At 54.6% G+C, this 22,543-nt stretch overlaps 6 protein-coding genes across 6 annotated transcripts; 1 reads left to right on the forward strand and 5 right to left on the reverse strand.

Annotated features, from left to right (window-relative positions):
• Positions 1-7,753: 7,753 nt before the first annotated feature.
• Positions 7,754-8,239, reverse strand: GLRG_08373 (uncharacterized protein; the record flags this gene model as incomplete). Its single annotated transcript, XM_008099058.1, has 1 exon — positions 7,754-8,239. One exon carries the CDS (start codon positions 8,237-8,239, stop codon positions 7,754-7,756), a length of 486 nt encoding a protein of 161 aa, XP_008097249.1.
• A 3,330-nt stretch (positions 8,240-11,569) lies between these two features.
• On the reverse strand, positions 11,570-12,500 carry GLRG_08374 (uncharacterized protein; the record flags this gene model as incomplete). The annotated part of the gene is made up of 2 exons (XM_008099059.1): positions 11,570-11,583; positions 11,648-12,500. 2 exons carry the CDS (start codon positions 12,498-12,500, stop codon positions 11,570-11,572), a joined length of 867 nt encoding a protein of 288 aa, XP_008097250.1.
• Positions 12,501-14,538: 2,038 nt separating this feature from the next.
• GLRG_08375 (uncharacterized protein) lies at positions 14,539-14,913 on the reverse strand (the record flags this gene model as incomplete). The annotated part of the gene is made up of 1 exon (XM_008099060.1): positions 14,539-14,913. One exon carries the CDS (start codon positions 14,911-14,913, stop codon positions 14,539-14,541), a length of 375 nt encoding a protein of 124 aa, XP_008097251.1.
• A 721-nt stretch (positions 14,914-15,634) lies between these two features.
• Positions 15,635-17,056, forward strand: GLRG_08376 (calcineurin-like phosphoesterase; the record flags this gene model as incomplete). The annotated part of the gene is made up of 4 exons (XM_008099061.1): positions 15,635-15,651; positions 15,713-15,836; positions 15,893-15,983; positions 16,047-17,056. 4 exons carry the CDS (start codon positions 15,635-15,637, stop codon positions 17,054-17,056), a joined length of 1,242 nt encoding a protein of 413 aa, XP_008097252.1.
• A 394-nt stretch (positions 17,057-17,450) lies between these two features.
• On the reverse strand, positions 17,451-18,509 carry GLRG_08377 (uncharacterized protein; the record flags this gene model as incomplete). Its single annotated transcript, XM_008099062.1, has 1 exon — positions 17,451-18,509. One exon carries the CDS (start codon positions 18,507-18,509, stop codon positions 17,451-17,453), a length of 1,059 nt encoding a protein of 352 aa, XP_008097253.1.
• Positions 18,510-19,953: 1,444 nt separating this feature from the next.
• Positions 19,954-21,029, reverse strand: GLRG_08378 (uncharacterized protein; the record flags this gene model as incomplete). The annotated part of the gene is made up of 2 exons (XM_008099063.1): positions 19,954-20,925; positions 21,021-21,029. The coding sequence occupies 2 exons, from the start codon at positions 21,027-21,029 to the stop codon at positions 19,954-19,956; spliced, it is 981 nt and encodes a 326-aa protein (XP_008097254.1).
• Between the last annotated feature and the right edge of the window lie 1,514 nt (positions 21,030-22,543).

Raw genomic sequence — 22,543 nt, forward strand, 5'->3', positions numbered from 1 at the left:
CGTGTCTGGCGGGATTCGTATTCTCCCTCCCTGTTTGTCTTTCTATCCCCCGTCGTCCAGGGGTGAGGAGGACGGAATCAATAAACACTGGAGTTTTCCCACAATATCCGTACCAAAGGCAAAATGGCGGTCATGGCACTTCACTACGAATACGTGCGGCAGGCAATACGGCAAGGGAAACGGGTGGAAGCCCTCCCCTTCTCTACCAAGTATCCACACTGCTTCGTACACTACTGTACGCTACTCGGCTCTTTAGTGTATCTGCAAGAAGGAGGGCAAGGGGGCCCCATGTTGTGGACAGGGGCGGGAGACTGGGGAGAGATGGCGGCGAGAAAGAAGACGAAAATATTGGAAATACGGGCACAAAACAAAGAGGCCGAAATGCCGCCTGTGCTGCTCTTCTCTGCTCTGCATGCAATGCCTGCAATGCCTGCATATTTTTAGTGCACCACCTACCTACCTACCTACCTACCGACATACTCACGGGTGTTGAGTCTAAATCATATCATGGAACATGACACACGTACTGAGCAAGCAAAGCCGCCATCTTACAACAACCACACACACGCACGTTTCGACGACAAGACAGCAAGCAAGCAAGCGCTCTTTAGTCATGCCACATCAATCCTCGGCGAACCGACCACCTTCTCCGCCACCACCAAGTTGACACATGTATGCTTTGACAATGGCTGACGCAACAACCAACATCCCACCCAGTCTCGGGCTTCCAGGAAGACCCGCGGTGAACTGGCAGATTCGTTTCCAGCCATCCGGTGCAGACGAGACGCTCGCATCAGACCCGCAAACACATAGCCGATGCGATGCTCGGGCAGCCATTGTTCCTGCCGATGCCCCCCTTCTTCTTTGCTGGCTTGTTCCCTGATCTCGGATCATAACACGCCTCAGGGACTGGTAATAAATTTCACCGGCGTATGGCGGGATGACGTTGGACTGCTGCCGAGTCGTGAGCGGCACTTGGGTCTCCTCTGCCGATGCTGGTGCCGTGACAATGTCATTACTGATGCTGACGCTGCCGTCCCATCACCGTCTCATCTCACTTGCTCTCATTCATCCTTCGTCTGACTTTCAAACCACTGGTTGTGTGAGCAGGCAGCGCGCTGAGGGCAGCGGATAGCTCCTCCACCCCGCGTGCCTCTTTGCCTATCCGAGCGAGCAGAGATGGAATCGGGGAAAAGACAAGACACAGCCAGGAAAGAGGATGGTGCACGCACGCAGACGCAAGAGGAAACCCCCGATTTGTGCTTCCAAACCACTATGCAGTGTACCATCCATGCACACATCAGGAATGGCGGCTTCGTCACACTGATGGCCGATCAGATGGTGCCATCGGCATGCATTGTTTGCTGACTGGTGGTGTTCGCCAATGGGCCACATGGATGGATACGGGTATGTAGGCCGAGCGAACCCCTCTCCTCAAAAAAACGACCATCACTCGCACATGCTACTCAGGCTTGTCTGTCTTGGTATTGGCTCTTGTGCTGCGTCCCCTGTCCACCCCCCCTCGGTGTTGCGTTGTGTTTTTTGTGTGTGTTTGTGTGTGTGTTTTTCAATACCCCTGATGGTTCCCGAGCCGGCCAAGGCCATCCCGGCCGGCTCCTCTCTCGCTGCTCACCGTGGGTGACGACAGACTTGACGACTGCTAATTTTGGTGTCATGGTGTTCTGGATGGAGAGAGTGGGGGCGCGGTGTCCACAGAAACCTGGGCTGAGCTGGAGCCTGAACAGGGTCCGACCTATCCGTACCTACCTACGGATACATACGAGGAAATACTACAGGTATGTAAGTAAGTAGTACAGTAGGTAGTGCAGTCAGTCCGGTGTGGTGATCAGGAGCTGGGTGGGGAACCTGCCAGGTACCTGCCCCAGTACGGATACTTGTCTCCTCACATTTCGGGGACTCCTATCTGACTTTTGCAGATGAAATCTCTTCTCCAACGACGGCCATGGCGTCCGACGATGGACGGGACCGTCGGACTCGGCTACCTAGGAATGTTTTGTGCATGGGAGAAATACCGTACACACCTACAATGTAGCATAGCACGATGGTGTGTGTCTTTGACAACGGGATGCTTGGCGGATACCGATCGTCGAAATTGATGCAGAGCACAACTATCCGTACAGATATGCGAATCAAGCCGTCCGCCCCCGGACGATCCTAAGCCACTTCACCCTCCAAAGATGAATGACCCTGACCTTGACACTGACACTGATCGTGGTTTGCCATTGATTGATTGATTGATTGTGGTGTGCGCTGAGACCCCTACCTACACTCCGTATGTCTGTCTAATTTTGTTAGCGTCTAGCATCACACTAGGTAACCCAGCCACAACCACGCCAACCGACATATCCCCCTCCTTTGCAACAGTCACGCCTGGGATTTGCGCGTCCCCGAGGCTCTCTCTCTCGATGTGTTCTTTGTTCTCTACCCCAGAGTCCCGGCAATAGGTAGGGTGGGGAGCGACTTGAAAGAGACTCGATCCAAGGAGGGGAGCCGCTGCCATGTCATCGTATCCACGATCCTCTCCAACTGCGGCCGTCTAGTGTAGACCCTCGCTCCTGTCACGTGATCCTTTACGGATATACCTTCCTTTTTCTTTCTTTTTTCTTCTCATTTTCGCTTTGCTGGCGTCTCTTTGTTCCATGATTTGATATCGTCGGCCGAAACCACACCACGGCATCACGGTGTCTGTCTAGGCATGCCATGCCCAGAAGTCCCGTCTACACCCGCTCAGCCCAAATTAAGATACGTACGTGTAACTGCAAACACGTTGCCGATTTCAGGACCGTCTAGGGCAAATCGCGAGGCTTGGTTGATGCGCTCTCGTGCATCGCATGTCTGCCCTCTCTGCCACTTACTTCGCCTCGGTCTGCGGAGGATATGTCCATCTTGCTAGTCCACCGAGCCTAACCTTGATCCCGCACGCGTTTTCTTTTTTCTTTATCTTCTTCTTCTTTTTCACCCCATGTATCCGTCCGTACCTGAATTGGCTGCAACCGGCGTCATGGAGATGCAACCACATGCAGAACAATTGGAGCACGCCCGCCCCATCCGTCCGACCTCCCGCACTAACCGTGCAGCACCCACGCGTATTTACACTAGGTAGGTACTCCAAATCACTGAAGCACGACCTCAACTGTTTCGGCCCAGCCTTGGCTAACTACGCAGTAGCGCCAGTACCAACCGCCAGTTTGCATAACATGCTCCGCGTCGCTGCATTAATGCACCATACGTCAGATCATTTTCCCCTTCCGCCGTCCCTGGTTGATTACCTACACTCACTAGTGTACGAGCTGCACGTCTTACACGCACAACCTTATCCCATCTCCACCATGTAAATTTCGACGCCTCGCTCATTCCTGAGCATGGCCTTGACCGCGTCAGTAATTTCTGCCGGGCCGTTCGTCTCAGAGCTCCTGCGCTGGATCCTTCCCTCCCTCCCAAAAGGGCACAATCCCCTGCCACCCCTGTTCACCACGTCACCCATGGCCTCTTTCAGGGTCCAAGGCCGTCCATCTTCCCCCGTCTATCGGGCTTGTCTGCTCGGTTGTCTGTGGGCAGAACCAAAACTTTGTATCGTGTGGCTCTCGTACCCACGATCACAACATGATTTCTTGCCATTGCGGCTCTTCCTCGTATCGGCGGCAAGTAGCCACGACTTGAAGCAACTCGGGGGTCCAGCCTCGGCAGTCGCCCCAAGTTACTGTACTTTGAACGATGCTTCGAGAAACACAGCAAAGAGTCTGGAGCGGGATTTCCATTTTGCATCGGAGCGTCCTTACCCGGAAGGTCGGGGTCTAGATCTCCCCCTTCAGAAGCCGAACAAAGGGCTCGTGGCGTGTGACCTAAGGCTGTTCCGTAACGACTTTTCCGGAAGCCGTGCACCACGCTCGCTCTCTGTCCGGAATCTGCCGTGGTCTCACAATACGTGCAACAGACGGCATCGATCGGAGCTGGCGAAGCGCATCTCGCACTCTCCCCGACGGACTCGATATCAGGTGCGGTAACTTGGCAGCTACGCTGTTGCAACGCCTGGCCTGTGGCAGTAGACGCTTCGGCGCTCGTGGCTCTCGCTAACCTTCCAATATGAGCAAGTTCTTGGACATCCTCCAGAGCGAGGCCTGCCGGAAACGTGTCTGGTCTTCTCTCGCCATAGTCAATCCTCCTGAAGATGTGACCATCGTGATGCCACGAGATCAGAGAATGCAGATCCACAGCTCTAATCCGGCTACTGCATCTATGCAGCGGCAGCTTGGGCACACAGGCGGGTCATAGCATGGGCGAGTTGTTAGTACCGAATGGCCACGTTGATGTTGCGGCGGTGGGACTGGAAAGTGCTGTCGATGGCTGGGATCCTCGAGAGAATTGGTAACTGGAATGTAGGCCCCACGGCATAATCACTTGTCCACGAGGACTTGTCTTGCAGACCTCTCCATTGTACCAACCAAAACATATTAGCTCCTCCAGCGGCTGGACCGTGAGATCAACGACATTAAGCCACCAAAAGGCATGGCACTTGCTCTGTACCTGGGAGCCTTGGGCGTGGCTTTGTGGTCCATGTTGACCAGCCATGACGGATGGCCGTCGTCAACATAAGCCTATCTCCATCCAGCCCATGGTACGCACACCCTCTAGTCTGTTCCCTTTCGCAGACGCATCTAAACCCAGCAGTGTACAGATCGGGGCGCATCGCTCGGGCCCCAGACCGGACGCCCAAGCTCCTTCGACCAACACAAAGAAATCACAGCAAGAGTGCAGCGTTTGCAGGACGTAGCGGGATACGTGGCCTGGGCTGCAGAGATCTAACGAGCTCCTGGTTGTGGGGTTCTGCGTAACAGAGCCCATCGCGGCCACCTCGGCGACCGATTCCTTAGGCACGGCGCCTTCCAAGACATCGAAAGAAGAGGAAAGCAACGGTTGGCAAAAGGTAGAATGGTAGAGAATTCCATCCGTCACCTGATGGGATCGAAAAAATCTGAAGGCGATTCCCACATTCTCGGGCCGGTCGCTGTCTCACCGACAAGTGCCGTCCCGGGTCGGGCTAGCGATCTTCCCAAGCTCTGTAGTCTCTTTCGCATCCGGCATTCCACAACGACGACAAAGCAAGAGGCGTATAACTAAACCCCTCCCATCCGACGTCCAATCCCTTTGCCGTCGAGGCCTGGGTCACTGGACCCGACCCTTCGGAATCTTACCACGGACTGCGACACATGAAGCAAACACACTAACCTACCTGCGTAAGCTCACTGTCGCCGCGACTCTCACCTGAGCCAGTGGCTGAATAGGCTTTTGATCGCTTCGGCTCACGGGGCGCCCTGGCGCCGGGAGGGCAGCATCGAGTCACTGGAAGTGGAGGCATGGGATATCGCAAGCTCCAAGAGGTTTGCTAGCGCGGCGCATTAAGCAGGCGCGGCCGTGGTCCCGCCCGAAGGTCTCCCACTGCCAACGGGGAGATGTCATGGCCCCCCCCCCCCCCCCCCACCCCCCAAAGGAAAGATGTCATCCGAGCGCCAGCCCGAACCGCCCGCCGGCGATGCCTGCCAAGCCTCTCGTGCAGGACGAGGATTGGGAGGGGGAGGCGTCATCGCAGATGGCGCATGACCTTGTCTGGCAAATCGCTTCACCGAGCATCTGCATACTGCATAGGGATATACAGTAGCTATCCGTGCACCGCGAACACCCGGATCTTCTCATCTGTGAGTTTAATTCCTCCGCGACACCGTGCCGCGCATCGTCTTGCAGCTCATGTTCGCGTGTGTCGGGGGGGGGGGGGCCGGTCGGCCAAGAAGGTCCGCTCTTGTCTCCGCCCCCGTCCGACAGGAACTCGGACCCTCCCGTTCCGGGGCCCGGGCTGACGTTCACCTCCCCGTGCGGCGGCACGCTTCAGGTGAGATTTTCAACAATAACAAAAAAAGAAGAATGAGAAAAAAGCCAGCCACGTGTAGAAGAAGGGAGAAGAAAAAGAAAGAAAAAATCCCAACGAAAAAAAAAATGGCCATTTGGTTTTGGTTGTCGTCCGCAACTGCAAGGTGATGGTAGGAAGGCCGGCGACCTGCGTTGCCACGTGAGCCCACCCGCATGTCGGCCAACTTCGCCCATGCCGTGCGTCTGGGCGGGCTGCGCAATCCTGCGAGGCCGAAGAGGTGTCCCCCCTCCCCCTTCTCTTCAGCTACTCTCCTCTGGAGACGCCTGACAATCCCGGCATCTCATCCCTAGGAGATCTCCCAGCCCTTGGGGGCTGTGCCATCCCGTCTCCCTTGGCCGTTGTGGACCGTTATAGTAGCAAATCACATGCCCTGGATAGTAACCAGCGCGGACTGGGCCAAGTTCAGCGGAGGAGAACCCAGGCGGCGGCAGTGCCAGGTGTTCGTAGGGCTGATGGTCGACCTGTCCGTGAGGGTCGGTCGGTCGGTGTTGTTCAAGTGTGATAGACCCAAGTACTGAGAGTCACCCTCCGTGACATGCATGGGGGGAGGGGGGCGTGATGCTGGTAGCCCCGGCACAAAGAGCGGTACTTCCCCAACCAGACTGCTACGACGCCTACCGCGGTCCTCTCCACCGGCTCGAGGATCCTTCGGGTTTCGCATAGACCCATCACATCACGGCTGGCTCTCGAAAGCGCCGTGTCGACAAAGATACTCAGCGGGAACCAAGTCTGCAGACACCAACCCCCAAAGCTAGCTACTCCCCGTATCGGTGGGAAACCCCCAAGTGACACATGAGACCAAGCGTCGAGCAGAGAGATGGCGAGAAGACCAGTGCAGAGTCTCAATCCTGGGCGTTCCCGGAGGGGTTGCTGTGTTGGCTCACCCCGATACGATGCGCGTTGGCCGGGGCCTAGTCGGGGCGGGGGCGGGGAGAGGCTACAGAACAAAAAATGAATAAAAATAAAAAATAGGTAAGGCAGCCGGGATGGAAGTCCTCTTTCGTTGCTGCAGAAAACGTACGAGATGCCAAGGCCGAATTAGAACCGACGGAGGAAGAAAGACAAAAGCAAGCAACGAAGCATAGCGGGGACTCCCCGACGACGGCAAGTGGGAGGTTCCCTCTCGCGGGAGGGTTCTGCACAGGGGCCGCGATGCCACGGCTGGCGTGCTAGGATGGCTGGTTGGTCGCGTTCGTCGTCATTGATTCTGGAACCGGGTCAGCACTTGACAGGAACCGACGGGGCTTTTTCGCTCAGGACGTGGAGATACCTAACCCACCGCTCGCCATGGCCGCAAACCATTCTGCAATGCCGAGACTTGGCAACGGTTTGTTTCTCTTGCGAACGGAGGGGGGCGGGCCCACGGAGAATTGGCTAGGCCGCTCCTGGAGCCAAGGGGCTTGGGGTTTCACTTTCTCTCACCGAAGGAGGGAAACATGTCTGCGTTTTCGAGAAGCAAGCGATGGAAGACGAACAAAATGATTAAAGTCAAATATCCATTGGTCCCAGACCCACCCACTCATGCTGTTATAAAACTATTCCAATGCCCACGATGCCAAGATGCTCAATGTGTCGATCATATGAACGAGATGACACCAGATATTAAATGAGTATCAAAAACACTGTGACCCCGAATATGACCCAGTTGCAAACTTCATGTGCCTCGTTGACTGAACTCCCTTCTCACGATATCATCCTTGGCCAGAACCGGCCATATGCTAGTTGTTCTTGGTTATCTGTAAAGATGGACAAGAGGGCGTTTATTTTGCGACGACGACTGAAACAGGGTTATGGATTAGTGCCTGGTCTTCAAGAAGGGTCGTGGTTTGGGGACTTACTGGTAGACTGCTGGACGACCTGGGTGATCTGGGCAACCAGGTTGGGGTTGATGAACTGGCCGAGGTTGACGCCGCCAAGGTTGTTGATCAAGCCAAAGTTCAAGGCGCCAAAGTTCAACTGTGCCAGGTTGATGTTGTTGTTGAAGAGGCCAAGCTGCTGGAGGGAAAGAAGGGTAGACAGCTGCTGCAGCTGGAGCAGGGAGTTGAGGTCGAAGTTCTGGGATGCGAAGAGGCCCTGGAAGGCGGCAAGGTTCAAGTTGTTGACCTGGCCGAGCTGGTTGAGGCCACCAAGGTTGAGCTGGTTGATGGCGAGGAGGTAGTTGAGGTCCAAGTTCTGGAAGCCCTGGAGGTTGTTGAGCTGGGCGAGGTTGACGTTGGCGCGGGGCTCGACAGCGGTGGTGGGGGCGGCGGTGGCGACGGCAGCGAGGGCCGCGGCGATGATGCTGGAGAAACGCATTTTGGCTGGTGGTGGGTGGGGGGTTGTGTAGGTGATTGGAGTTGGATTAGTAGTTATAAGGTGGCAAGAGAGCGCAGCTCTGTGTGTTTGTGTAAGGACTGGTGGGAGGAAAGAGAGTGAAGTGAAACAATGAGCACAGCTGCGGATGGGTTAGCACAAGATGTTATAGATGTTTCTCGTGGTGGGTTCGGAAACTACTGACCTCCGAAGTGAAAGAATGAAGATGAAATGAAAGAGATGGAACCGGATGATTGGCTTGTGTGAGTGGATGAGGAATGAAAGGAAACACTCAACGGTCGTCGACATGGAGTTCTTATATACAAGAAGAACAGAAGCCAAGATGTTAGGGAGGGTACGCATTTGGATGGTTGCGCTGCGGAACGAAGCATATGGAGTTCGGACCGTTGCCAAGAGTGGGTTGGCGTACCCCGTGCGCCCGGAAAGATGGCGAGTAAGTGATCCGGGGCGTATCAAAGTTCAGGTAATACTGGGACGGAGGCGTATGGGATCAAACGGTTGAGCAGGGATATGAGACCAGGGGTGGCGGGATGGCGAGAGGGCGCAAGACGCCTTCGGATGGCGTTGGCTGCGCCAGTCAGGAAACAGAGAATAGCCAGATACCGAGTAGATCATAGGAAGAACCCATCCTGTGCTCGTACATGGATCTGCCAGTCACCCGTCGGTAGATTCCCCGACGGTGCGAATGCGAAAGAATTGTGCTTGTTTGCTGGCCGAAAGATTGTCAAATGCCATGTTCGGATCGGTTCAGGCCCGAGACTAGGAATCATGGCAGGGTGGGCAGGGGGGGCGAGGAAACAGACGACCTTCGGTTAGAACAGACATGCGCGCGACTAAAATCCAGAATTAACCTTACTTAGCGGGTCCTGTGCGTGGTGGGACGACCAATGAATGCGCAAAGGGGCTGACGAGTCGGCTGAGCGTCGCCAAGCCAATGAAGGGCCCCTTCCAGTTTCCGTTTTCCGGAGTAGCATGAAAAGAAGCGAAGCTGAGATTGTCTCGGGATCTACGACGAGATTAGAAGCAATTGCAGTCCGTTTCGTGAGGGCTGTTGGCGAGGAGCAACGGTGAGGGAGCGGCGGTTTGATCAGGGAGGGCGCGGAACAGCAGTGGTGGATTATGCATGATGGACGTTTGGACCGGATAAAGACGGAAGAGCAGGGGAGAGGCATGGGCGTCGACGACGATCAGTTAGAACGGCGGAGTCATGGCTGAAGTGCCATCCGAAGACTTTGCGGAGGGCTGCCGGGGAGGGAAGGCGGGCGGGCTGTCTCCGGGCAACAAACAGGCGGCGGTTGTGGTAAACCAAGGCGGGGACCTGGGAGGCGTCTCTCTGACGGGATGAAGTTGAGCTGATGCACCAGCTCCAGGCGTGTGCTCCGTTTTAGGAGACCGCCGAGCCGGAATGTCGGCGAGGCATTGATGGGACGAAGAGTCAAGAGAGGCAAAAGACTGTCGATAGTGGGCAGGTACGCCTGAGCTTCATCCCAAAAGCGGAGAACATAGGTGCCGTGATTGGACGAAACCGTTGAGAAATGGCCAATCACACACAACCGAGGGGGAATAGAGACGTTTGAGCGGCTCAACTAAGGTTTTGCGACTGTTCGCAGAGTCGTATCAGTGTGACTTTGACGGGCGGTACCCCGTCCCCGCCCATGACACTGATCATCAGGTGGTGCCTGCCCGGATAGCCGAGCCATCATTGGTTGTCATATTTTCCGCCACTATCCCTTTTTCGGACAAGGCACCAACGATCTTGGATCTCTCCTCTACCAAGAGAGGAAGGGGGAGGGGGAGGGGGAGGGTGACAGGCGGTCCGAGCGCGGCTAGTACGTACCTAGTGGTAAGTACCGGCCACTAGCAGGGCTGTCAGTGTCAAATATGCAGGCTTGCCATGCATCCTACCCACATGTCCGGGCCCTCGTCGTCCAAAGGGAAAGCCCCCCCTGTCCGGCATTCGAAGCCCGAGCCCCTCAAAGTGTCACAGATTACCATCGGCGAGGCATCTTCCTTCCATGCTCCAAGGCATTGACGGACAATGACGGCTAGGTCGCGAACGTGAGCGACCCTTGCACCATGCCCGGCCCCCCATAATGCGAGTATCCCGGATGCTCAACCATTCCGGAGGGAAGAGAGTTGGATTGGCGTTTGACAAGCGCACCAAAGTAGCAGGCTTTTCATTCGCCTCCGAGTAGCTACACACCTTACCCTGGCGTAATGAGACGATTTTCAGATGGCAGCTGTTTGCTGTCTCGGACACTCTTACTCTCGCCCTCCCCCCCCCCTTTTTTTTTCTTTTTTTTCCCTTTCTGTTCAGACGAGTCGGATGTAGCCGAGCATCACCCTCATCGGATGGTCGGCGCGTATGGTTGCTTTACGTTCGGGCGTTGAGATGAATGGCAGAGAATAGCCTTTCATGATTTCATGACAGTTTCTGTGTTCTGTGGTGGTTTGCCTTTTTTCTTTTCTTTTTTTTTAGAAAAAAAAAAGATATAATAAAAACAGACTACAGACTGAGAGGGGAAAAGGAAAGAAGAAAAATGTGCGTGTATGTATAATGTGTGTGCATGTGTATATAATATACAAAAAAAAAACCTCAGAGATTCTCGCGAAAACTCGCTAGAGAAATAAAGCCAACAACTATCAATTATCTTGCGAAAGGGCGTTCATTGTACTTAAAGTTGCCAGAGTCAAGGAGCGTGCCGGTCAATGGTGCCAAGGAGCGGCGATAAGCTTATGTAGAGCTGCTGTCAAAGGTCGGTCCTGGCACACCAGATAGGTAGGGGGTTCCCGACCAAACTGGCAAACAACGCATTCGTCTCATCAGCACAGTCTTAAGACCGCTCAGCCAGCTGAGTCAGCACTCACACACACACACACACACCCACTCACTCACTCGCTCACACACAAATCTCGTGTCGACAGCGACCGGAACCATGGTAGGTGACAAATGGGTTTTTTTTTTCTTATGATACACCATAGCACATGTCAACCCCTGTCCAGGCTTCAAGCGGACAGTCTCGAAATAATGAACCGTAACCCATAAACCAACCCATACAAGCCCCTTCGTCCCCCGCCTGCAGCTTCAGCCAGAGCACCAAAGTAAGCCCCTAACGCCATCGTCATGTCAAGCCCTTGGCGAGCGTCCACTAGGGACGCTTCAAGCCAACCCGAGCACGTGGAAACATACCGTCATTGCTACAACAATGCTACAACAATGCCAGTCCAGAGCCTGGTCATCTCCCCGAACGGTCACCGTCACCGTTCAACTCCGCTCCGACTCAACCAGAGATCCGGGGCTCGAGACTTCATTTAGTGAAAGTTAACTGTAGGCAGGCTTGTTAGCACCGTGAAAGACGTCATGTCTGGATGTTGCAGGGTTTGACTTACAGAGGCTTTGGGCGTTGAGGCCGTTGATGCCGTTGAACATGAGTCCCCCCTGCGCGAGAGCGAGGACCTGGTTCTGGTTGATCAATCCAACGGAACCGAGCTGAGCAAGCTGCTGGAGCTGGGCGAGCATGAGGAGCTGCTGCTGGGCCTGGAGCTGACCAAGGTTCTGGTTGTTGACGAAGTTTTGGAGACCGAGGACAGCGAGGAGGAGCTCGATGTTCTGTTCCAGAACGGCGTTGTTGTTGTTCAGGTCGTTCAGGTTGTTGTTGTTGTTGTTGTTGTTCTTATCATTGTTGTTCTTATCATCGTTGTTCTTATCATCGTTGTTCTTATCATCGTTGTTCTTATCATTGTTGTTCTTATCATCGTTGTTCTTGTCATCGTTGTTCTTGTCATCGTTGTTCTTATCGTTGTTCTTATCGTTGTTGTTGTTGTTGTTGTTGTTGTCGGTGTTGTTCTTGTTGTTATCCTGCTGCTGCTGCTGGTACTGCTGCATGGCCTCCTGAGCTTTCTTGGCAGCATCTTGCGCGGCCTTCTTGGCGGCATCATCATTTTGGTTGTTGTTGTTGTTGCAACCTTTGGCAGCGTCGTCCGCGGCCTTCTTGGCGGCATCCTCCTCGGCCTTCTTCTTGGCATCCTCAGCAGCGGCGTCACCGCTGGCGGCGGGAGGAGCGGCACTCTCGGTCGCGGAAGCAGAAGCTGAGGCAGCGGCGGGAAGGGCTGAGGCAGCGGCGGGAGGAGCCGGGGCAGCGGCGGGAGGGGCCGGGGCGGCGACATTGTGGGCGTCCAGCTGGGGGATGCTGAGACCCGACACCAGGCCGGTAGCGATAAGGAGAACCATGGAGTACTTCATTTTGAAAAAAAACTGTTGTGGAGTGAAGTGAAGTATTGGGAGAAACTTTGCAACTGTCAGCTCTTGCTCGTTTTAACAGCTTGGGCTGGGTGACTTACTGGGTATCAAGGAATGAATAGAAGCTGAGAAAGAATGGAAATAGAGCACAGCTCTTGGATTGTAGAATAGAAGTTGAAGTGGAAAGACTGTGATGAAGTGAAGGGATGAAGAACAAATCACTACTTGGTCCGGGGAAACGGTGTCTATTTATCTTTCCAACTCCCCAGAACAGTCATTCAGCATAATTAGTTGTGAGGACCATGTTCGCCAATAGGTCCATGGCCCCTCGCCAAGATCAGATGGCATCTTTCGGCACTCATGACACAGACACCATCCAGAATTCTAAATTATCCGGCAAACTGATTGTGGGTGGCGTCTGAATTCCCAGGTACGGAGTAGTGAGATGATCCCAGAGCTTGAAGTCCGGGCTGCGATGGATGTTTCGAGTCTGGTCTCAGTTGGCTCCGTCAGAAAACAGATGGCACCCGCCAACTCAACTCTGAACCGCCATGTCGCGTGCCTCAGTGCGCGAACCGGCTGTCGTGACTCGCTCGTCGGCTGTTTCGACTGATCTGAGCCGTTCTTGGCATCAGACGGATTAGACTGCAAGCTGCGACCTACCCGCCCCTCCACGTTCAAGACGAGAGAGAGCCTTAGTCAGCTTGTTTTTAGTGGCAGTGCTGTGGTAAGGGTTGTCCCTAGTCCTCCTGGAAGGGGATGACAAAAAGACAGCCGGCTCTTGTGCGGCGAATCGCGTATCCGGCGCATCCTGCCTCGAAAAACGTTAACGGGAATTGAGGTTGCGACGCGGGGATAAGCACGAGACCTAGCGGCGTGGATCTTACACTAAGCCTCGCTGACGTTTCATCTCTACGATCGTCCAGACGCAACCCAACCGGGGGGAGGATTTCAAACCTCATGCTCTGGCAAATCAGTCAAGGCATTTTTCTTTCAATTATTAACTGACACCCTCTATTGAATTTCCCGGAAGATCATGCGTCGATAAACGGACGGCATTTGAAGGATGATAGTGGGTGCCCCGGAGCCCAGAAGGAAACATAGCAAGAGATGCGCAGCGATCATGAGATCATGACGAGTCCTTCATCAATCTTGACAAATAAAAGAAGTCAGGAGAAAGGTTATTGGACCTGCAGAGGTGGTCGTGATGCTCTCACCCGAGCAACCCGTCAAACCACCTGCGAGGATGCGACTCTGCAAGGGGGAAAACTGCAATAGTGTTTCAGGTACACTTCACCACATTAACCTTGATTTTAAAGACGAGTGCTTATTTAGTCTTGCCTTACCTACCCCTCAGCCAACAGCTTTTCGGTAACTGTTAACAGCGGCGAATTCTTAGTTGCGTCAATCCTACTCTACTCATACACACTACTCGAGTAATGCACAACTCTGGAGCACTTGGTTTGGGAAGCCAGATGTTTTGAGAGGCAAAGGGTGTCAAGACAAAACTGCAGAGCTGGTATTGATGGCAAAACCGCCCGGAAACCCACCCATTTCCCTCTGATTCGATGCATTGAACGGGAGGCGTGGCTGTGAACAACCCATCTGTCACTCTGGTCTTGTATTTGTAACGTCGGAACGGAAGAACGCACCCTCCTTCATAATGCCGTACCCCTGTGGCTAAGAATCGGATTCGTAGTTGTCCAAGGCTACTACTACCTGTGGCGAGATCTGAGAAGCTGGGAATGAGGTGCAATGCTGCAAGATGCCAGACTGCCGTTTGTCTATGCAACCCGCACGCCGTTCGCCACGCAAAACCCTGCCTGCTGTTTCCGTCCCGGAAAGACGTTGCTGCGGATTGCTGTCTTGATTTGGTTCTGCTGCCTCTCGGCCAGCTGAGTGGCGTTATTCCAGCGTGTGACGTGCAACATACTTTTCGTAGCATTAGTTCCGAACAAGCACGAATCAAAGAGAGCAGCGTCGCTTCGCGTCATGAAACATGAATGGTATCTTGAGTTGTACATATGTTCACCTGCCATCGTCACCTCTCTGCTTTCGTCGACTCTGCTTCCTTACTCGGCCCGTGGAATCCCAACCACTCTCCCAAGATGCCGCCAGGTTTCGGCACTGGACATTCCCTCTTCGATCGATCTTGCTGTGCACGTATCGTCTCCTCGTCGCCGACTTGGTTGAAGCTGACAATGCCGTCCTTGATCTCAGGGCCTGCCTCGCGACGTTTCCGCCTCCTCCGGCGGCCGTCTTCGCCCACCACGATTTCTCCGTCGGCGTATGTGACTCGGGGTGCTGGGCACGGCAGCAGATGTGGCATCCCGACGACGAAGAAGCTCGCGACAACCGTGGTTGCGAAGAGGGACGAGGTCATACGCGACCGTGGGTGGAGGGGATGTGGTGGCATGATTGCGGGTTTTGATTCGGAAAGGAGGCCCGAACTTCTGTATGCAATTGAGCGTTAGACGCCTTCAGTGTGATTATGACAAGTCAGTTGGGCATAAAGACTCACCTATAAAAGCACCATGCTCGCGCGATAACGTGAAGAGGCTCAGCGTCGATCCCTTGATGAAGCCTTGGAATCCGCGACGATGGATGACAACCGTCAATTTTCTTGCTCCCCTGCAGTGAAGCTTAATGTTATACGGCCCATCTGATTGGATCACGATGCCTTATAGTGGGTCAACAGTGAGCGACGTGACATGCCAATGGGGCGCATGCCTGAGGAACGCGACATCGGCAACCGCATCAATAATATCCCGAGGGATGGGGATCAAGCTAAAATATGGATCCGCTTCGATGCACAGACCAATCACCTTATCCACTTTGTAGATCCCGGCGCGACGAAAGTTGGGGGTTCGCAGGCGACTGGCGGCGACTGCTGAATGGCAATTTACACGTCTTTTTACCTTTGCCTTACTGACGCCATCCCATCCCGAAAGCCCTGATCGCGCAACGACCCATATCTCTAAGAGCAAGAAGAAGCAGCCCATTGCGATATCCCGGACTTATTATATACACGACATGGTATAAAGTAAGAGGGTTACTATCTCCTCCAATCCGAAACCGCGACTCGTCGGCCTCGGGCGCCTCGACGCCAACCAGAGAGCCCCTCCTCCGTTATCGCCATGAGCGACCTCGACAAGTGAGTTTCCATGGCGACTTCACCTATTACTTCCCGCGCGACATGCTCACCCGCGACTCAGGGCCATCGCGCAGCTGCGCGCCTGCCGGCCGATACCCGAAGCGCAAGTCCGAGAGCTGTGCCACAAGGCGCGCGAGCTGCTTATCGAAGAGGGCAACGTCGTCACCGTCACAGCTCCCGTAACGGTGCGAGGGAACTGCAATGCAAAGAGATACCTAGCGGAAACTGATGTCCTTCTCAGATTTGCGGTGATATTCACGGCCAGTTTCATGATCTCATGGAACTCTTCCGCGTCGGCGGCGACGTCCCCGACACCAACTACCTCTTCATGGGTATGCCGTCTTAGTATCTGCTTGCCTCTGAGAACCCATACGCTGACCGCTGATATCATGCAGGCGACTTTGTAGACCGCGGGTTCTACTCGCTCGAGTCCTTCCTCCTCCTTCTCTGCCTCAAAGTCCGCTACCCTGACCGCATGACTCTGATCCGCGGCAACCACGAGTCGCGGCAAATCACTACGGTTTATGGTTTCTACGACGAATGTCTGCGAAAATACGGCTCGGCCAACGTCTGGCGCTATTGCTGCGATGTTTTCGACTACCTTGCTCTCGGCGCCATCGTTCTCGGAGCATCACACACTTTCAACCCCCCACCGGGACAAGAGCCCATCGACGAAGATGTGGAGATCGAGGTCTGTGACCAGGCCGGCCTAACAATGAGCCGCTTCCCCAGACAGAGACGGCCGCAACGGCAACCGACCCCTAGCAGTCCGAACGGCGCGCCCTCGGGCGACAAGACAGGCCCACCAGGCAGCAGCGCATCGGGGAGCTCATCAGGCTCCGTCGGCAACCCAGCCGGAGCCATCCTCTGTGTTCACGGCGGTCTTTCGCCTCTGATAGACAGCGTCGACAAAATTCGGCTCTTGGACAGGAAGCAAGAGGTACCGCACGAAGGAGCGATGTGCGACCTTCTATGGTCCGACCCAGATGACATTGATGGGTGGGGCCTCTCTCCGCGTGGTGCTGGTTTCTTATTCGGCGCCGATATTGTTCGCGACTTCAACCACAAGAATGACCTTTCCCTTATCGCTCGCGCCCACCAACTTGTTATGGAGGGTTTCAAGGAGATGTTCGACGCCAGTATCGTCACGGTTTGGTCGGCGCCCAACTACTGCTACCGTTGTGGCAACGTTGCGGCGATCCTCGAACTGGCAGAGGACGATTCTGGAACTGGCGTGTTCGCGCGCAGCAATGGCGATGTGGGACGCAGCGACGGCGGCATCAGAGGCACCGATGACTATGTCCTTCTGCCTGGGCCGGCTCGGAGGTATCGCGTGTTCCAGGCGGCGCCACAGGATTCCAGGGGGATGCCGGCGAAGAAGCCGGTGGCCGACTACTTCCTGTAGTTCGCAGAGGACTATCCCTCAATACGATGACGACGCTCAATGTTTGTGAAAATGAGACAAGTTGTTGAAAAATAGCGAAAAGAAGACGAGGAACAGTCAGCGGTACTAGGGCGGCATTGTATGTGTCGTCGTGTCTTTTTACTTACTTCGTCTTGGGCCGTGAGCGCAAAGGTTTGATGGATAAGCACCGGAGTTTCAAGGATAATCGCACTATGGACAAGGCATTTTCTCACGAACTCTCAACCATTTGGTAAACTTTGTGTGCCTCGCAACTACCAGGCTCTAAAGTTGAACGCCATCCCCCCCCTTTTTTTTGTTTTTGTTTTTCGTTTTTTCGTCTTTACCGATCCAAACTTCATCCCAACCCCGGACTCGAAGCCCTATTCGGCTGGCTTCAAACCGAGTAATACGTTTGACGGCCAACCTTGATTCTTTCCGGCTTCTCCCGTGTCCGATCGGCAAAGCCGAGCTCCCAGTAGACGTTGTTTCTCGTTTTGGTGATCCAGCTGAGGAAGCAATCCCCGTGCTCCACGCCGCCGACAAAGATCTTTTCTTCCAACGCCACCTGCGACGCCAGCTTCCTCTGCTGGTTCTCCAGCGCCGCCGCATCCCGGTCCATCTTCCCGTAACACTCTTCCAGGCCCTCCTGCCTCTTCTCCACCTCCCACTCCGCCGCGAGCTCCGTATCCGTGAGCTTCACCGCCGCTTCCCCGCACTGCTTCATGCCGCCCTCGAGCGACTTGATCCTCCGCTGCGTCGCCTGCCGCTTCTCAAAGGGCCTGACGGACATGTGCCCCAGCGCCGTCTTCAGCTTCTCGAGCTTCTTCCTCTGCCCGTAGCGCTCCAGGAAGCCCGGCCCAATGATGGACCCTGGCGTCGACTCCGTGAGGGCGATGAGAGACGCGAACCAGTCGCGGTAGCGCCGGGCCCTCTTGTCGTCCTCTCCGTCGCCGAACGTGTCGCGCAGGTTTTCCATCACGATGACGGGCGGTGGGATCTCCGGGAGAGGTTCCTCGGGCGGCGGGGTCGGCGCGCCGTCCACGCCGCCGGGGTCCTTGTTCGTTGGGTTGGGGTTCCTCGGCCCCTCGCCGTCAGAGTCACCATTTACGAAGCAGTTGGTTTTCGTGCTGCCGGTTGCAGAGCCGTCGTTTCTTGGGCCGGGTGGCTGCCTCTTTCTAAAGGGGTTGAGACTGCCAAAGAGTTTTCTCAGCCCTACGCTCACATCGTTGTCGTTCCCGCCCCGGAGACGGCGTACCTTGGTTCTCTTACTGGGAGGTGAACCCAGCTCGTCCTCCGCGCGCCTCTTTTGGCCTCGAGGTTCTGAGTCGTCGCCTTCGCCGCCCTCGCCGTCCGGGTGCTGCCCGATATCCTTCAGCCATTTGTGCGTCCGCGCCTGTTCGTCCGCCTCCTCCTGTTCGTCGAGCTGTCTCCGGATGTGCACTGCGCCGCCCATGTCCCCCGGCAGCCGCGGGAGTGTATCCCGTTCCATCTTGAACGTTATGGGCTTCAGCGCGGGCCGCGAATAGTCTGCGTCTGCGGTTGGCCATGGCTTATACGTGCGCCTCGATGCTGTAACCACCGCCGGAGACAGGGGCTTCTTCACGGTCCCATTGGCGGGCTCTTGGGGCTCTGGTACCGGCAATCTTGTTATTCTCTTGAAAGAGCCTCGAGGAGGACGTAACAGAACGTCAGATGGCGTCCCTTGGGGCGGCGACTCTTGTATACCAAGCCCGGCTAATTGTGTTGCTGTATTGTCTCGAACGGGCGGCGTGAAATTCGCTGGCCTCTGCCGCAAACGAGTCGGTGGCTTCGGTCGGGGAAGGGGAGACAACTGCTGCTGCTGCTGAATCACAGGAGAACTCTGGTCACGGGGCGGCGTCAGCACGGCGCTGGATACCTCCCGGTCAACATGCTCGATCTGGCTGTGGATCAGAGTAATTTGTGATTCTAGCATGCGCTGCATGCTTTCGAATGTTGCGAAAGCATCCTCTCGATCTGGGGGCTCCAAGCTCAACAGTATACCGCACGCCTCGTCGAGCTCATCGAGGAGATGTTGGAGGCACTCTATCGCCTTGGTATGTAGCCCCTTTCGGGCCTCGTATTCCGCGTTGACCCTTTCGTGCTCTACCCGGTGGGAGGTCGCAAAGACGGACAGCAGGCCGAACACTGCTTGGGTGTGTTCCAGTGACATTCGACGCCTGTTCAGTACGGAAGCTTCTTTAGATAAGTGTATTTCTGAAGAAAAAAAGAGAACGTGAAAGTTAGGACGGGATGGCAAAAGACGCAGGATTTCGGTCGACGACAATTTGTGGGATTCTGCTACTTTAACGTCCCCCTTCGTGCTCAGCTCTTCAAAATCTGTCAAAGAAACCCTGTAATAAGGGAATTGACCTGTTTGCCTCAATGGCATGCGGCCTATACTACCAGCCAGCAATATGCAACATCGCAATGCCTTCTCCACGTGCTGCATTCAACACAAAGAGTGGTGTACAAGGCCGGGTTGCATGGTCTGTTTACTGTAAAGAGCTCGAGACATTTTTAGCACCCGATCGTATCGAAATATTCAAGGGAAGACACTGTCTTTGTTCTTTGAAGCGTTCTTGTTCTTTTCGAAGGGGGGGATTGGAGGGGGTTCGAGCACAACAAGACCTAATCGACCTTTACTACCCCTGTCCGTCTGAATTGTTGTACAACAATAGCTTCCCCAAGAACAATGGCGCGTAAGTTAGGCTCGGCTTGTACTATTTCACCTCAAGTCCAGGACCGAGTTGGCTGGGCTTTGGCGTTGCTCTTTCGGGGGCTTTTGTCGCAAGCTGGCTCGGCCGGCAACTCGAGGCAACAGGTATGTATGTGGCTCATGGGCCTTTTCTCAAAGGTAAGCGATAACTTTGTTGCGTTCAGCCATTCCGGCGCTCAAAGTACGCTCGGTTGAAATGGGTCTTTGGTAGCCAAGAGTTGTCGTCAGGGTTGCCCGTCTGCTGTGATGCTCGTTCTTCGACACTCAAATCGGCATCAGCCACCGAAGCGGGCCCGGAGGTGTTGCTGGCACTGCTTCCAAGGCGACTCGCAACGTAGGATATCGGCTGCTGATGCGAGGGATGATAAACAACGTATGTTGCGGCCGGCGGCCCGCAGCAGGTTGGGGGTGGATGGCCTATTAATGGATTTCCTGCCGCGAAAATCGGTTGATAATCGAACGTCTGATTCGGATTATACCCAGGCGGGTTCAACGACGGGTTATGACTTGTCTGGCTGTGGTTGGATTCTGCATATTGGAGATTCTCTCGGCTCAGCTGATGACTGCCGTATTCGTGGGTTTGAGGATGTGCGGGCTGTGGATAGATTGGTGAAGGGTTCAAGTTTATTGGCGATGCGCTCATCAATCCGTACGACTGCTGGACGTCTTCGGCCGAAGGACCATAGTCTTCAGCCGAGGAATTTGATGCCGGGCCATAGGTAAGGGTTCGATCGCTACTCCCCGAACGACTTCCTGACACGAACGGCATGGGGTTTTGGAGGCAGGCTGGCCACCGTGGAACAAGCAGGCTTTCCAACGCGGCTGCTTCCTGGCCGGCTGCGGCAGTCCTGCTTTCACGTACATCAAGTGGTAGATTGTGAATGGAAGGGTCCAGTTCTCCTGTCTTGATATACTGTTCGATCTGTCTGTCGACTAGGCCCAGTGTGCAGAGAAGTTGTCGGAGCTTGTGGTTTTCGTTGGCAACCCGACGCGCAGCTTGTTGCACTTCAGCCGAAGCTTCCACCCCTTGGGATTGACAATCTCGTAACTTTTGCTCGATCTCGAGGACGTACTCCTTCTTTCGAGCCCTGGATCTACGCTGGTTGTCCCGGATGCGGCTCCTCTCCTTTTCCTACGGTCAAGATATTGGTAAGTCGTTCCTCAGAAAACACAAAATGCTGGCCGTGCCCATTCTGCCGGGGCTAAAGACTAAAAGCCACTACTGACCGCTTCCATTGGCTTCTTTCTGGCGCGTTTCCGTGCTGTAGAGAGTATAAAATGGCGTCTTTGGAGGTGATGGGTGGTGTTTGTGTGCGGAACAATGACAAGTGTGAGGCTCCTTTATGCATCACAAGGTGACAGCGAACTTTATCGGAACGTTGGGCATCAAATCATGTAAAGATGAGGCGGTGATTAATAACCGTAGGTGACGCTTGTTTCACTAGGGTGACGAGGGTGAGTGAATGAGCCCATCAACTAACTAGCAGTGCCACTGAGCCGGTTGTACCTACAGGTCAGGCCTGTTGCTTGGAGTAAAAGAAAGCGCAAAGGATCATAAGCGGGAAGAAGTAGCTTGCAATGCGGGTGGAGGATGGCCTGGCCTGGCCGACGCCGGGCCGTTGAGGGGGGGGGGGAACAAGGATGATGAGCTCTGTCTGGTAGGGGTATGTATATTCAAGGAGGCAGCTGAAAACACACCCAATACCTTACAACTAGGCAGGTTGAGGTGAACTCATGCAGCTGACAAAAAATATGAATGGCATCATGCCTGGGTTCATGGTCTTTCTTCCTCCCCCAGCCGCCAGCAGCAGTGTACTATGTATGTCCGCTTAAAGGGGGTTGCGTCTCGATAAGAGGGGACGGTTTCGCACAGAATCGGACATGATGGTAATCTGAAAACTCTTCGTTGGGTGTTCTTGCCATCCAAATCTCTGAAAGGAGCGGGGCATGAGCCACACAAACCCAAGCCCCAAGCCACTTGTGTGACACTGCAATGCGCTAGAGTCGTTTTAGTTGGAAACTGAGGGTAAGTCAGAGAACCGTAGGGGCGGAAATGCTGGCGGCCCCGTAATGTGACTGTTGGGTGATTCTTGCCAGTCATATCGCCTCTGAAACGATGTGGTTCTGGGAAGGCCTCGACCCGCGCAGACCGTTGGAGTTGGGGATCCTGATTACTCCGGTAAAATTGACGAGGACGGCCTAGGAGAGTACCATTCAAAGACGTGGGGTCGAGTCTCTGGAGAGGAGCACGACCAGGGCAACGGTAGCACTTGGCATTGATACCAGTGTCCCAGTACAATACAATAGGGGGGGGAGGGGGGGGCACTGTAGCAATCCCAGATGCTATCCATGCTGCTCCATAAACTACCCGAAGCGGCCGCAGTAGAATAGACATGGGGCAATACATGAAGAATTTGATTTCTGAGTTGTGATGGGGAATAATCGGTGCGATGATGGGCAACTGGTTATGGGACAACGAGGGCCCAAAATGCTAGGCGGACGCGTCATTAGTAACAGGCCACAAGTATGCCCAGAAGATGATGAATCCCTGAGCCTTGATACAATAGCAGCCGCTCTCGTTCGTTAATCTTCAACGACAGTATAAGTGTAAACGTGAAGTAGCAAGACTTGAAGTACCGATCATTCAAGCTGTGGGAGGGCTTGGAGCCTTCTTGGCTAGTCCGTACTAATGCCATAATGGGAAGGCCACCGGCTTGGAGATTGGTCTTCAGACATGCTTGTGCATACAT

Source organism: Colletotrichum graminicola (genome assembly GCF_000149035.1).
Source record: "Colletotrichum graminicola M1.001 genomic scaffold supercont1.38, whole genome shotgun sequence".
Lineage (NCBI taxonomy): Eukaryota > Fungi > Ascomycota > Sordariomycetes > Glomerellales > Glomerellaceae > Colletotrichum > Colletotrichum graminicola.